The sequence below is a fragment of the Rhododendron vialii genome, chromosome 2a (assembly GCF_030253575.1).
Source record: "Rhododendron vialii isolate Sample 1 chromosome 2a, ASM3025357v1".
In the NCBI taxonomy this organism is placed as follows: Eukaryota; Viridiplantae; Streptophyta; class Magnoliopsida; order Ericales; family Ericaceae; genus Rhododendron; species Rhododendron vialii.
The window spans coordinates 35192777-35208830 of record NC_080558.1 but is presented as its reverse complement, the minus strand read 5'-3'; the positions used below and the strand labels follow the sequence as shown (position 1 = coordinate 35208830).

The following is a 16054-nucleotide window of genomic DNA, read 5'->3' as shown; positions in this document are numbered from 1 at the left end:
GACGGGCTGGTACTCATTTAGGTAGACTTTGAAAAGTTATGTGAAAAAAGCGATGTCGTTTACGAACTTTGAAAAGTTATTTTTTTCTTTTTCACAAAAGGTAAGAAGATAAACTCTAATTACACTCATCCCAAAAAATCTTTATGTTTCATCTTCATCTTCACACCCAAAAAGATTGAGAGAGAGAGAGAGAAGGCAAATCCCACAATTGGGTTCCATCAGTGTCCAGTTGTTTCTTCGATGACGGGCAGACTGTTCCACTAGTGTTCGATTTTCACGTGGGCGAGCCGTGATCTTTATGGTTTATTGTAGTAGTGAAATTTAGTTATTTCGGATGTATTCCAAGTATATGTTTGACACATTAGGTAAAAAAATAATTATATTATTATGGCTTAACCTTATTTGAAAAAGATTAAAATCCAATTGAGAAACTACCATTGAAATTGAAATTCAATATAAACACAAAATCCGTATGAAATGGTTAGTTTATAAAAAAAAAAAATTCTAAAGTTTGCCTATAATGTTACAATTTATAGGTTGTGATAATTTTCATAAAAATACAAAGCACACACTACAATAAAAAACACTATTGTCTACTAAATTTACTAGCTAAAACTAAATTTTTCACCCCAATAAAATCTTTTGGTGATCAACAACTAATTTTGATTGGCAAAAGATCTATTGTCATATTTTTAAAATTTTTTAAACAATATTTATATATGTATTTTTATATATTTTAATATCATATTAATTGCATTTCAAAAAATTCAACAAATTTTAAGAAAAAGAAAAAGTTTTCTCAATTTAGGAAGTAAGTATAAATATTTTTGTTTTCCTAATATAACAGAAGTTCTTGGCTAGCTTAGTGGTAAGGGCATGAGAAATCAATTAAGGGTGCATGAGTTTGAAACTTGACAATGACAAGAAAAGATGGTCTAGTGATATAAAGAAAAGATCACGCGCAATGGTTTTTCATCTCAGTTTATGGTGGTGTGATCATTTTGAACTTTCAATCACGGTTATAAACCGTGATCTAAAGTGACATACAATCACACCCAGAAAAGATAAATGATCACGCTCAAGAGAAACAATCACGGTTTATAACTGTGATAAAAGAGAAACGATCACACCTTTTGGCCGTGATTGTTAATCTCTTTCAATCACGGTTTATAACCGTGATTACTTTCAATCATGGTTATAAACCGTGATCTAAAGTGACATACAATCACATCCAGAAAAGATAAATGATCACACCCAAGAGAAACAATCACGGTTTATAACTGTGATAAAAGAGAAACGATCACACCTTTTGGCCGTGATTATTTATCTCTTTCAATCACGGTTATAAACCGTGATAAAAGAGAGTGACTTACAATCACACCCAAATCCATCACGATAGCAGGAGTGTGATGAAAAACTTACAATCACGACTAATAGCTGTGATCTTTATGGTTTATTGTAGTAGTGTATATACATAGCTTATCATCCAAACTTCTAGCCCATTGAGTCTAGTAGTCCAGAGAGAGAGAGAGAGAGAGAAGGACCGGATGAGAGGGAGGAGAGAGAAGGCTAACCCATATAAATACCCCCTCCTTTCTTTCCATTTGGAGGACCACCAACCTTCTTCAGATTTTTCCTCTTTTGGAAAGAAAACTACTGTGAGGAATAGAAAAAGGGAGAGAGAGCTTAGACCCACTCTTTCAATTAATCTATTTCTTTTTCGTTTACCTTTCATTTTTTTTTTTCCTAAGAGGGAAAAGCTAAGTGTCCAGTCAAACTAAGGCTTAACGGAGACGTACCGTTTGCGACCCGATCCAACGCTATCGTAGTCAAACCGCTACTGCCAAGAAGTAAGGTAGAAACCTCCTATCTACTTACCTAAGTATATCACCAATATAATTTTTGTTAAAATGCCGAAACGAAGCTTTACCAATGGACGCATGTAAAAAAAATAAAAAAATAAAACACTACTAGTATGCTTACTGGAAAATCCAGAAATGTTAGTTAATTATGATTAAATTTTTGTTGTTCGTTACTGTTGTATTAGTGTTGATGTGAAAAGTTAGCTCTCAATAATCTTTATATAAAAAAAAAGGGAAGTCATGGAAAAAGAAGTCACTAGCCTACTGTTACGTTTGTGGTTAATATTAAAAGGCATGCTTAGGACTTGATTAATGAATTAGTACTTAATTGTTTTTGCATGACAAATTAACTTACTGTTGAGATGAAAAGAAAAAGAAAAAGAAAGAAAGAAAGAGAGACATAGAAATCGACAAATGCTAGGAATATTGCCAGTGTACTATGTGCCATGTTAACTTTTGAAAAGCATTAAAGTAGGACTTATTTATTTATTTATTATTATTCTCTTACATGATTTTAGCAAGCCTTGAAAGAATAATGTGTTCGCGAAAAAATGATGCATGTGTACGAAACACGAGAACCGAGAAAACGATATTCGAAAACGAAAAGAGCAAAAGAGAATTTTGACATGTGTAAACCTGGGAGACCGGAACGGCAGAACCAGAGTTTGGGTGTGCGTGTGTAAACCTGGAAGACCGGAACGGCGGAACCAGTGTTTGGAAATGTGTGAGTAAACCTGGAAGACCGGAACGGCGGAACCAGAGTTTGTAAATGCATAGTCGACCGTCATTCTGAAAGAGGGAGTAAACGGAACCAGTGCTAAAAGAAAGAATTGATAATAAATGAAATTGACGTTTTGACAGAGTACGATACACTATTCTGAACTCGACACTTTTATTTGTATGATATCTCTATTTATTGATTTGTTAAAGTTATGTTTGATGCCTTGTAAAATAGATATTATTTTTGATAAAGTATGGGACATAGGGGTAGGAGTTAGCTACTAAGCTTAATAGCTCATGGTGTTACTTTTGTGGCTCTGGCATTTTATGTCAGACTTAGAAGATGAACATGAGACGTACTATAATCTGGAGCAGTATGGAGCTGAGCAGAATATCGCTGAGGAAGACGGTCACCCTGAAGAGTAGAAATTTCCCATAGTACCCCTCCCTATCCTTGAATAAATGTAAACTTGATTTGAGAATAATTTGGGATGTAATGACTTATTATTCTACTTTTATTTATTAAATGTTTATGTTTGAATAAAATAGTTATAAATAATGTTCCCAAAAAGTTGGGGCGTTACACGCTTGGCTTGTTTTATTGTGTTTATTCAAAAAAAACTTTGCATTTGTTAGTTTCGTGTCAAATTTTTGTGAATTATTCAAAAAAATCTGCCTTCTTTGCATATTGTTATTTTTATTCAATAAATTTTGAGTTTGTACATAAAATTTTATTTTTCTGTTTCCCTTCATCAGATAAACAAATAATTCACAAAAATTTGACTGAAAATTAACAAATGATTTTTTTAAAATAAAGACAAAAAAAACTAAGTGGTTTTTGTAGGTCAAATCAACCATAGGTTTGGCTCAGTAAGTTATTTGGATTATATTTTTGCCATTATTCTAATTTTTTCGCATTTGTTAGTTTTTGCATTATTTTTATGGATTATTGGTTTGTTCGAGGAGAAGAATCCAAAAAGTAAAAAATTATGTTCATTTCTTAAAAGGTTTGAAGTAAATGCGCACTAGATGATAAAATATTAATTTCAAAACTTGAAAATTTTGAAATAAACGCGTGATGAATGGTGAAATTTGGACAAATGTCTTAATCGGAGACCAAATTGGTAGTTTGCTAGTAGTATATTGGGGACCAAAAAGGTAATAAGCGCCAATTTTCTGACCAAAAAATTGGATGTCGTTAATGACTAGACCAAATGGGTTGTAATCAGGAAGTTGATGGATGAATTTAATAGTTTAAAGACAAAGTAGACAAAACATGTATAGTTTAGGGGATAAAAAACATTAAAAAAAACTCCTAATCAAGAAATTATGATTTATGAAGAAGAAAATAAAATAAAATAAAAAACTGATAAAATCCTTAAAAAATCTAAAAGGAAATAAATTCATGCCAAAACAATTGGCATTAAAGAAAAGAAAGTTTCCTAAAATAAATCCCTAATTCTTGTAGAGCAAGAATTCTAATAAAATAGGAAATCAAAATCAAATTAAATAAGAAAAAGATAATGATTCTAACCTAAACAATAAATACTCCCAATTGGAATCTTATTCGAATGAAGTTAAAATAAAGGAGAAAATTTTCCCCTAGGCTGGATACTTGTAAACCTAAAATAGTCAATTCTTTTGTATTTTAAAAGTTTTTACTTTACATCACACCTAATTTACCCTTTTAGTCTATTCATTTGATTGTTCCTATCATCATTCCTATAATCTCATTCCATCAATATCAAGATTCAAATAATTCCATCATAATATTCTATCCAATTTGCTATTAGAGTCCCCGAACATTTGCTTGTGCTATTTCACCTGTTGTCAGTTTAATGTTTAGATTACAATGAAAATTTTTCAGTACACATAGAATCTATCCATAATCAAGCCGCAATTTTGTCCGGTTTAGTTTGGTTTCGGTTTTATTATCCTATTAGTATCCAAAATTCCAAACATCTCTGCAAAATATGAAACTGCAAATGGAGTCGCAAAATTGCTCATAAAAATATAACTCACAACTTCATCCATACTTCAAGTCTTGAACCAAAATTAGTAGTACAAAATATTTCAGACTTTCATATCATAGACTATCACCATTGAAATGGTTCATCAAAGTGATTACATAAACCAACATAAGGAAATAGGACATGGAAAAAGTCTGAAACTATGAAACATGACCTCAATCCAGCAATTAACAGCCCACAAAAAGTCTTGAAAGAGAATAATTCATAAAGGATAAAAAAAACAAAGAAATAACATCAAAATACATTCCATCAGTACAATCAAAACAATTTTCAGCGGCATCAATAAGTCTTCCCAGCAGAACCTTTAGATCAAAAATTCAATAGTAGCATGAGAGAGAGAGAGAGAGAGAGAGAGAGAGAGAGAGAGAGAGAGAGAATTAAAGTAGATTTTTGTTGTTTTGGGGAAGAGAGAAGGTGGAAGGGTTTTGGTGGGAAGTTGAACATGGAAGTGCTTCACTCTCCATGGGAAGTGGAAAGGATTGTGGTGGGGAAAGCAAATTGGCTACTGGAACATATTCTTCAAGTACTAGGGTTTGCCAGTGCCTAAAGGCACAAAACAACGCATTCTTTACACATATTAAATGAATGATTTTCCCTGTTGTTGACCACCTCGCCAACTAAGAGCGTTCAGGCACGAAGAAAATATCCCTATTGTTCCCGTGATATATAGCCCCTAGGGTTTGCCTGCACTAATAAAATAGATACCTATGATTATTTGTCCCCGATTTAGATGTTTACATTCTATACGCGTTATGGAAAAACCTATTTTTGAGTATCAAGCCGGCAGTTCAATGTTCAGACAACAAGGAACCGGGTTTTGAATCTCTTATAGAGCCGAATCTCCCCATTTCTAGCCTCCCGTGCTTCCAACCAACTCTATTGCCTTGGACCTTATTCTTTCATTTTTTTTTTCCGATCATGTCTTTGGATCTCCTACTTACTTGAAAAATATTTTCCAACTTTCTCATGTATATAATATGCAACAGTAGCCCTTTTTTTGCTTTTGGAAAGTGATGTGAATACATCTCAACACAACCCATGTATGTATTTTTTTCTTTTTATCAAAGGAAAACTTATTTTCATTCATGAAAAGTGTCCAACTACATGCACTTACAAAAGAATTATGTTACAACCCAAGAAGCAGGAGATAAGCAAATGGCACCAAACTAGGAGGTCTCATTCGTTTCATCTAGACGAAGAATTGAATGCAAATTGTGCAAGAGATAAGTTAAATACTATGGTCAAGTCGAGAACCACACATGATAGAGAGAGGAATGCTTTGAGTAATATGGTCATATCGAAATACTCTGGTCAAATCATATATAATATGATCATATCAAAATTTCCTTATTACGTACTCTTTCTATAATATAGATGCCCAAATCATGAAATCAATTATGGCATTTCTTTGGTCAGTAAAATTTAATTAAAACTTACTCGTATTTAGGTAGTCATATAGGATAGGTAGGATATACTTGCATGTACAATTAGCACTGAATTTAGGTTTTGGAAAAGGAAACAAAATTAAATCAAAAGGAAGGAGATATGTTTAGTCTTCTCCCATATCAGAAAAATGTGTAGAACTTAAAAGGAAATCATCTTTAATGCTAGCAATAGGTCAATTTATAATTTGGAAGTTTGGAAAACATTTACATTACCATAGATTTATAAATTAGGAAATATTCATTCGATCTGACTGCTACAAAGTTAATAGGAAGTATGATCGAACGGTTGTAGAGGGTTCTCTATTTGTATGAATAGACATTTTAGTAAAAAACCGATTTGTTTTATAATATAGATGTACGACACATTTTGTTTTTATTTAGCATGTATATAGCCATAATAATTCAGCTCCAGTTCGGTTCGAACCGTGATCTTATATAAAAATCGACCAATCCGTATGTACCAGTTCCTAATTTTTTAGAACCAAAACCTACCCATCAAACAGTAGTGGGACCAATCCAAAAGGCACAATTTGGTTCGATTCAATCCGGCTTACCCTTTTTTTGGGTTTTTTGCACACCCCTAGTGATGAGCTTCCATCAAATCACATAAAAATTTAACATTTAATTTGTGTAGGTTTATGGAGCCCGAGCCAATAACAACTGATGATTATCCACAAATCATGCAGTCATTGTTTGCAAATAGGTTTTCTTTTCGGGAATTGCCTTTCCACCAAAAATTGGATTCAAAGAGGAAAAATTATTTTTACATTTCACAATTTAACAAAGTACATGAGGAAAAATGATTTTTACATTTCACAATTTTACATCTATAAAATATCGAGAAAATCATTAACTACTTTTACGGTGTTACGATTTTTGAAATTAACACTCCTGGCTTGCATTTTTTCCTTCATCTGCTATGAAAGTTTCCGGTCATGAGGACATCTCCCTCCCTTACCAAATTTTCTTCCAATTACGGGTTGTTTGGCTGGTGGATATAGAGGTGGATAAGATATGCGGCATGATTACTTCTCCTCCTCCTCCTCTTCTCTAGTCTTTGGCAGAGAAAAACCCTACCTAGATTTCGCCCTTGATTTGCCAAGATCAGATTTGTAATTCACCCCGCGGATGGATTTGTAACGACAGGGTACCCCCCTGTCGTTGGTTATGCGAATGGGTTAAATTACTTTGTTGCCCTTGCTTTTTCCTTTCTTAGGGGTTGTGGTCCATTCTCTCATCCCACAAATGAGACTGAGAAGAAGAGAGAGAAGTGAGAAAAGAGATGAGGAGGTCATCGATTCGTATCCTGGTGACTCCACCGCTGTACGTCGATGGTTTCAGCTCTCTACCTCATCTTCCCCCTTTGTACTCAAGTATTGTTGGCTTCTCCATTGTTGTACGGAATAGGTTATGTCGATTTTCTCTTCCTCTTTTGCAATATGGTTAAGCCCTAATTTGCGAAATGGTGGCTCTGATTTTGACAATTTAGAAAATGTATTTAAACTGGTTTAACCTTTGGTTATGCGATATGAGTTAGACCTAATTTCTGATTTTGCCTAATTTTTGAGTTAGCCCTAATTTCTAATTTGCCCTAATTTCTTATTTGTGCTGTAATTTATGACTTTCCCTAAATTAGGATCTTGGTTAGCCCTCCAACATGAGGGAGCTACTATCAGGAGGCAATGCAAATAGACTTCCTGGACTGAAGTAACAGCTATCGCTGTCTATGGAATTCTTTGTGTTCATAGATACCCTTCGTCACCCTTTTCGGGATCTTCATTGTTGTTTTTGCTCCTGAAAGATACATGGTGTTTTTCAATATATTTAGTAAAAGCAAAAAGGGCTCATGCATGAAGCTGAGGTTAAAATCATGAGTTTTCTTTGTTGGTTGTATCTAAATATACCGAGGAGTTGTAGGTTTATGGATTCAGGTAATCTTTTTAACCCTCCAATTCAAACTCAAAGTTGAACATAGTTTCTGGTGGAAACCCATCACCTAAGTTTTGATTTTTCTTTCTTTGTGCAATAAAATCTGTACAAAGACAAGATTGGTGATAGGATCGTCACCCACACACGCACGATATATGAGTACAAACAGTAGCTTACCGCCCACTGTTGATCAATGAAACTTAGAGCATGTGCATATGTGGTGCAAGGTATGACATTTTTTGTAGCACTTGATGCATGACCCATGAGTGAGGAAATAAAAAAGATTTTGACCTCCTTGTTAAAATGATTTAGAAAGAAGTTCCAAGTATGGTTATTCTCTGGGGTTGAAAGCTGTGTGTGTGCAAACTATTTTTGTTTTAGATTATCTCAGTTTGGCAACTTTTTTGGGCAGTTTGTGTGGGTTATGTTGGCTTTTTTTTTGGCACTTTGTCGGCAAAGTTAGTTGTGTGTGTGCAAAGTGAATTGTGTGGGTTTATGGTTTATTTTTTCATGGTATAAACTTTGGTAAAATTGAGGTTATTTTATGGGCCGAAAATATGCTATTATGTGGCTAGTTTTATGGGCAACTTTCACATGAAAAATAAGGTTATTTTGGTTGCTGTTTGTGGGCATAAAACATGGTATATGCATGTACACATGAAGTCGTGTTGTTTTCTGGGTATTTAGTTTGCCTAATTTCAGTTTTGACTCCATGTAAATTGTGACCTTTATTTTATTTGGCCTAATATAAGTTGTGCCCTAAAATAGATGGCAAGAATAACAAAACGTGAACGAAGAAAGAAGCAAAGCGTGAGGCATTAACACTTCTATGTGTCGTCAATAATGTTTTGAGCCTGTATATGCTAATTATGGACTTGATTGGCGAAAGTGTTCGACAAAGGCCTCGTTTGCATCTGAATCCTAATGTTTACTAACACCAAATAGATGCACTTAATAGGTTGGTATGCGGGAGTGACACAAACAGTCACAATCAATTGAGGGTAAATAGGTATACCTTCATGAGTTTGTGTCATTTACTTGAGCAAAATGGACTAGAGGAGTCTATGAATGTCGCTCTTGTGGAGAGAGTTGCGATATTTTTGTGGATTCTTTCGCACCATACAAAAAATAGGCATACAACTTTCCAATTTTGGAGATCAGGGGAAACAATTAGTAGGCATTTCAATGCTATTTTGCTGGTGGTGTTGCGCCTTCACAATGTCTTGTGGCATCATCCAGAAGCTATTCCTGCTAATGAGCCGGATGTTAGGTGGAAATGGTTTGAGGTACAGATTATCTAAAGTGTTCAATTATTATAATGCAATTATTCATTCTAATCTAATAAAATAAATCATTAGTCTCTCGTAGAATTGTTTAGGGGCTTTAGACGGTACCTTCATACATGTCCTCCCCCAACCGAAATGAAGGCACACTTTAGGTCAAGGAAGGATGACTACGCGACAAATGTGTTAAGAGTTTGTAGTCGAAATCTACAATTTATATATGCATTGTCTTGTTGAGAAGGCTCCGCCACAGACTCAAGAGTGTTTTGAAACGCCTTGGTGAGGCATGACCGGTTGAAAATTCCACAGGGTATGTCACCTTGTCACCTTTCCATTAGTCAACATACGTCCACATTTGTGTAAACGTACTCACCTACACCTACGTATGTCATTTGTAAGTCGTTGCTACCTCGTCGATGCTGGTTACATTAATGGACTAGGATTATTAGCACCGTTCAGAGGTCAACGATACCACATAAACATTTGGAGGCAAGTACACGTGCCCCAGAGCCGAGAAGAATGCTTCATGTGAAGCACTCTGTCGCATGCAATGTTGTGGAGAGATGTTTTGGGGTGCTTAAGATGAGATGGGGAATCTTGAGATCCTACTCTTTCTATCCCATTAGGACTCAATGTTGCATCGTCACAGCATGTTGCCTCCTCCACAATCTCATTAAGTGTACAATGACAATGGATCCTGTTGAGGCTGAATACATAGCGTGGAAGCAGCAAAACCTACATAATGTGCCACTTGAAGAGTACATTACAACTATTGAAACATCAACCGAATGGACCCAAATGAAAAATAACTTAGCAACCTAAATATACAATGATTGGTTAGCTCATCATGGGGCTGGCCAATAGGATATCTTTAAATTGTGTTGTTTCTTTGTTTTAAGTGGATTTGTTTTATAGACTTGTTGAACAATTTTGGCCAATGTTGATACATATCAACTATTTCTATGTAATAACAAACTATTTCGTGAGTGTTTGCCCTATGTTAAATTGTTATTGTCATTGAAATCAGGTTAGCTAACATAATGGAAGGTCAAGGAACTTCCAAATCAAAACAAACCAATGCCAAGGAGGGGCAAGAAAAATAATCGCATAGGCTATGGACTCCTAAGGAAGAGGAGGCCCTACTAGAGTGCATGTTGGACGCGGTCTCGGAAAAAGAAACATGGAAAGCCCATAATGATTTCAAGTCAAGCTTCTACGTTGAAATTGAGAAAGGCTTGCAAAAGCTATTGCCCGGGACCACTCTCAAAGCTCAACCAAACATAGAGTCGAAGGTCAACTATTGGAAGGAAAAATATGGTCATATTGCCGACATGATACGGCTAAGTGGCTTTGCGTGGAATCATGCAACTAACTCCATTGAGGTGGATTTAGAGGACGTGTGGAAGGAATATGAGAAGGTAACTTCTCTACTCATTCATTTAAACCTGCCTTGACATTGTTGTTATCCTTCAAAATTAGCTTTAACTACTGCCCTCCCATGTAATGCATGCCATTGAACATGTGCAATTCAATCCCAAAGTGAAAGGCATGAATGGGAAGGCTTTCCCTATGTTTGAGAGTTGGCAAATTTTATTTGGGATTGATAGGGCAACGGGTGATTTTGCGAAGGATGCGGTGGACTTAGACAATTGTGACCTCGTTCAAAGCCCAAACCCCGATGAATCCCAAACATGGATGAGTACTTGGAAGAGTGTTATATACCTAGGTTTGCAAATGGTGAGGCAATATGGACAAATGATACTTTCGTTGAGCTATCGTATGGCTCCACGACTGCAAATCCCACAACTCTAATAAACAATGCCAACACTCCTACAAGCAATTCCAATGCCAATCTCAATGCAAATGCTAATGCCAATGCCAATGTCAATGCTTGTGCTAAAGCCAATCCCAATGCTCGTGCCAATGCCAATGCCGCCAAAGAAGAATGCCAAAAAAGAAGCGGCCATACCTGAGGCATTGGGGAATTACATAAGTCAAAGCGCTACGGTAATGGAGAAGATCGCGGATGCCATAGGCTATGACAAGCAACTATCTTCCAGAAGGGAGAGAGTGTTTGACGAGTTGCTCAAGCTTGACATGGATGAGGATAATAGGTATATCGTCAACACCATCATCGTCCAGGCGGAAGATAGGGTGAACACGTTCTATGGCATACCCGCTGAACGCAAACAAAGATGGGTGGAGTTGGTATCGGCGGGGAAGTTTTGTGGGAAAGACAAGTAAGGATGTCATTGAACATCATGGGCCGTATGTGAAGAATATCATTCCTTTGTTTTGTGAATGGTAGGAGGCCCTTTTTGTGAATCGTAGCAGTCTCTTTAAAACTTGTTTTTGGTAAGGGATTAGGCTCTTTAAAACTGTATTTATAAAGGATGTCATTCCTTCTTTTTGTAATGATGCAGTAGACTATGATCTTTTTAACTGCATGTAATTGGTAGATTATAGGGCAATGATGATGATCTACGAATAAGGCAAATGTTAGCCCAACAATGATGACGTATTTAAGGTAATGATGATGCTATGACAATTGTGACCAAACTTGTACATGTTGGTATTTCTTTTGGTAACTATTAATCTATTTCTCTTGAATTGGTGGTTATGATTTATATTTGCAACACATGCATGACAGTTATTGTTGTTACGATCGCATGTGGCTATGTTGGCATTTATTCATGGCTATGATGTATTTTTACCCGAGCCAAACCTGATTTCTATGATGTTGGCATTTATTAGTAGCTATGATGTATTTTTACCTGAGCCAAACCTAGTTTCTATGATGTTGGCACCTGGTTTCTATGATATTGGCATTTATTAGTAGCTATGATGTATTTTTACCTGAGCCAAACCTGATTTCTATAATGTTGACATTTATTAGTGACTATGATGATATATTTACCTAAGTCAAACCTGGTTTCGATGATGTTGGCATTTATTAGTGGCTATGATGATATATTTACCTGAGCCAAACCTGATTTCTATGATGCTGGCATTTATTAGTAGTTATGATGTATTTTTACCTGAGCCAAACTTGATTTCTATGATATTGTCATTCATTAGTAGCTATGATGATATATTTACCTGAGCCAAACCTGGTTTCTATGATGTTGGTATTTATTAGTAGCTATGATGATATATTTACCTGAGCCAAACTTGATTTCTATGATGTTGGCATTTATTAGTGGCTATGATGATATTTTTACCCGAGCCCAACATTATGTATGTGTATATGTGGAAATTGAGAAGACATTATACTAGTGTGTGTGTGTGGGGGGGTGTGTGTGTAGTCCAGTGTGCAAAGTGCAGTCCCATTTGTGGTTTTTGCTGGTCGCTGGACAGTGTAGGTTTCTGGGTAGTTTTGAGGATGGTCACTAGACAGTGCAGTTTTGCTAGTTTCTGGCCTGCTTTCTGGTTGGTTTATGGGTCGTTTTTCTGTAGGTTTTTAGGCTGTTATTTTGCTGGTTTTTGAGTTGGTTTATGGCTGGTTTGTGAGCTGTTTTTTTGCTAGTTTGTAGGTTATTTTTATGCAGGTTTCTGGGCTGTTATTTTGCTAATTTTTGGGTTGTTTTCTACAAGCTTTGAGCTAGTTTTTGGTTGGTTTGTGGGCTGCATTTTTGCTAGTTTTTAGGCTATTTTCTATAGGTTTTCAGGCAGATTTTTGCTGGTTTTTGGTTGGTTTGTGGGCTCCTTTTTTGTTGGTTTGTGGGCTGTTTTTATGCAGGTTTCTGGGCTGTTATTTTGCTGGTTTTTAGGCTATTTTCTGCAGGTTTTCAGGCTACTTTTTTGCTGGTTTGTGAGCTATTTTTTTGCAGGTTTTTAGGTAGGTTTTTGCTTGTTTTTGGTTGGTTTGTGGGCTGCTTTTTTGTTGGTTTGTGGGTTATTTTTATGTTGGTTTCTGAGCTGTTATTTTGCTGATTTTTGGGCTATTTTCTGCAGGTTTTCAGGCTAGTTTTTGGGCTATTTTTTTGTAGGTTTTTGGGCTATTATTTTGTTAGCCTATTTTCTGCAGGTTTTCAGACTGGTTTTTAGGCTGGTTTTTTGTTGGTTTTTGGGCTGCTTTTTGGCTAGTTTGTGGGCTATTTTTCTGTAGGTTTGTGGGCTGTTATTTTGCTGGTTTGTGGGCTGGTTGTTTGCTGTTTTCTAGCCTATTTTGTGGGTAGTTTCTTGTTATTTTTTGACCATTTTTTGAGTCTTATTTTTGGTGATTTTGTTGTTGTATTCTTGCGTGTTTTGTAGTTGTTATCTATGCAGTTTTGCTGATAGTTATGTCGCTGTTTCTTAGGCAATGTTGGAGCTTGTTAATTGGCCTTAGTTATGCCATATTTTGAACCTAGAATTATTTCAGTTCTGGCATAGTATCATGTCTAGTTTTCTGGCTGAAATTAAACTTATTTCCCAGACTATGATGATATGAAAGCAAAATTTCAAGGCAATGCATCATATTGGCAGGACAACTTATGATGGTCAATGGTTTAGTCACCGTTTGACATCATAAGTTGTTGCCAAGTGGTGCACTATGTACCGGTTAAAAACATATCTGAGCCATCGTACATATATATACCATGTTAGTATTCATTAACTGTAATGCGATAATCGGTGTTTTCAAATTGATTTTTCAATGACAAGTCAAGATGAAAAATACTATTGGGTGGTTTTCGTCGGTTGTAATCTGGAAATCTATACAAGTTGGAAGACTGCAGAACTACAGGTTAATGGATACTCGAGGAATTTGAAAAAAAGATACAACACATTGGACGAAGCGGAAGGAGCATTGTTACAGTTCCACGAGGAAATATAAAGGCTCATTCAAATGTAGTTAGTCCGAACCAAATATCAATCAAGTGATGATACTTCCACATCTGCAAGTGGTTTGAAAGTTCAACATCAAACTAATCTAACAACATATTTTGTTCTAATTTTTTTGTTAGGTTTCATATGTTGTATTTTGTTGACACATCTATTAGATTCGGAATGAAGTTGTAAGTTTAATTTCTCTATTTTGGAAATGAAGACTGTATATTATGTAGAAAATTTATTCCTCAAATATTAATTATCACAACTAATTTATTCTTCAAACATCCCCTTTCAAGATTGCATTTTTAACACAAGCTTATAATCTCAAATAAATCTAGACTGCTTGAGATACCTTACAAAGGTACAAAGCAACGAATTTATTAAATATGGGGAATTGCATGTCCAATGTAAACCTGAGGAATTTATTAAACATGGGAAATTTATAATCTCAAGCATCCAACGTCAACCTTTGAAACGTACGAAGTAATGGCTCCATCAATTAAACATTGGGAATTGCATGTCCCTCATGTTTCTAAATTGTCGATTCACCTACAAACATAACACATGGAAAATATGACAAATTATTCATAAACAAGAGTATATAAATGTTCATTAAAAATAAAAGTACTTACTTTGACAAATTCATTTCAAACCTCATTTTCCACCGCCAATCTGTTTTCATTTTCGATCCAACCAAACCCGGAAATCCGAAGCATGTCTTGTAGTCGGAAACAAGTTGCCTTCCAATACTTCATCTTTGTCTCGATATGAAATTTTGTAATACCACCATGGGGAAAAGAAGCTCGCATTTGAGTTTCCAAAACTACGAACGAGGCCGGTATGAAGCATCCATTCTCATTTTGCCAAATTCCCACATCTACTGGGCTCATAAGATTTTCTAACAACGTCTCCTCCTCCTGCTCACTCCACTCCCGGCGTGCCATTGAAATGAAAGAAAAAAAATGAGAATATCAAACTAAAAATTAAAATGGAGATGATATGTGGAATGAGATGAAGAAAAAAATGAAACCTATTTATAGAAAAAATTTGTATATGTTGGTTTGTTGAACTTACTACCCACATAGTTAAACTACCACTCACATGATCTAACAACCATTTACCTCCCATTCAACTATGAAGATTTAAAAAACAAAAAAAAAAATCTATTTTTTATATAATTTTCATAATAATTGAATTATTTTACAAATATTATATCATTTAATCCGTTTTTCCTTAAAAAAAATATTAAGGTTTAAACATGTTAAAGATAAATTGATTTAATTTTATCCAATTTTTTTTGATAAATATGTATTTATTTTAGTTTTAATTAAATTAACCTATATTACCCATTAAATTAATAAAATGAGGTCAATAAAGTCATTTTACATCTTATCCCATCATATCCACCTTCCAAATCCCTCTTCCAAAAAAACCATCCAAACACTAGATTACAAATCTACCCTTCTCAGAAGGTGGGTCCACCCTCCTTACATATCCACACTCCTTCTATATCCACCCAAAATCATATCCTCCATCCAAACGGGCCGAAGTTGTTATATGTAGCGTACTTTTTTTCAAAAATAAAAATAAAAAACCTAGAACAAATATTTAAATATTCCATACAGAGTACATATATACACACACACCAATTCTCTTATCGGGAATCCCTGATTTTGCTTACCGTCCGCACCTCCCCTTTCCTGATCAAATTGTGACGATTCGAACCGCTCAATATGTTCAGAATGTGATTTTAACGGTACCCGCTAGAAATCGGCCAAAAAAATGACTGGGAAGAATTTGATCCGGTGCATTTTGTGTTAAAATACTATAAATGCATTTTTATGAAAAACTGTTGGGAAAATGACGGCTAATGACGTATTTTGATAATTAATATCCGCCAAAGACATTTTCAGCATTAACAAATGTTCTCAGCATGTCCTTGGCGGGTATTAATTATCAAAACACGTCCTGGG

At 35.3% G+C, this 16054-nt stretch overlaps 1 protein-coding gene across 1 annotated transcript; it reads right to left on the bottom strand.

Annotated features, from left to right (window-relative positions):
- Positions 1-14474: 14474 nt before the first annotated feature.
- On the bottom strand, positions 14475-15190 carry LOC131316463 (uncharacterized). Its single transcript, XM_058345843.1, has 2 exons — positions 14735-15190; positions 14475-14630 (listed from the first exon to the last, which is right to left on the bottom strand). Exons 1-2 carry the CDS (start codon positions 15023-15025, stop codon positions 14577-14579), a joined length of 345 nt encoding a protein of 114 aa, XP_058201826.1. The 5' UTR covers positions 15026-15190; the 3' UTR covers positions 14475-14576.
- Positions 15191-16054: the final 864 nt, after the last annotated feature.

Excerpts from the sequence above, each read along its gene's own strand:
- LOC131316463 (XM_058345843.1), bottom strand. The coding sequence starts at position 15,025 with ATGGCACGCCGGGAGTGGAGTGAGCAGGAGGAGGAGACGTTGTTAGAA. Across the intron at positions 14,631-14,734 it reads GATTGGCGGTGGAAAATGAG|GTGAATCGACAATTTAGAAA; the intron begins GTTTGAAATGAA and ends TTATGTTTGTAG.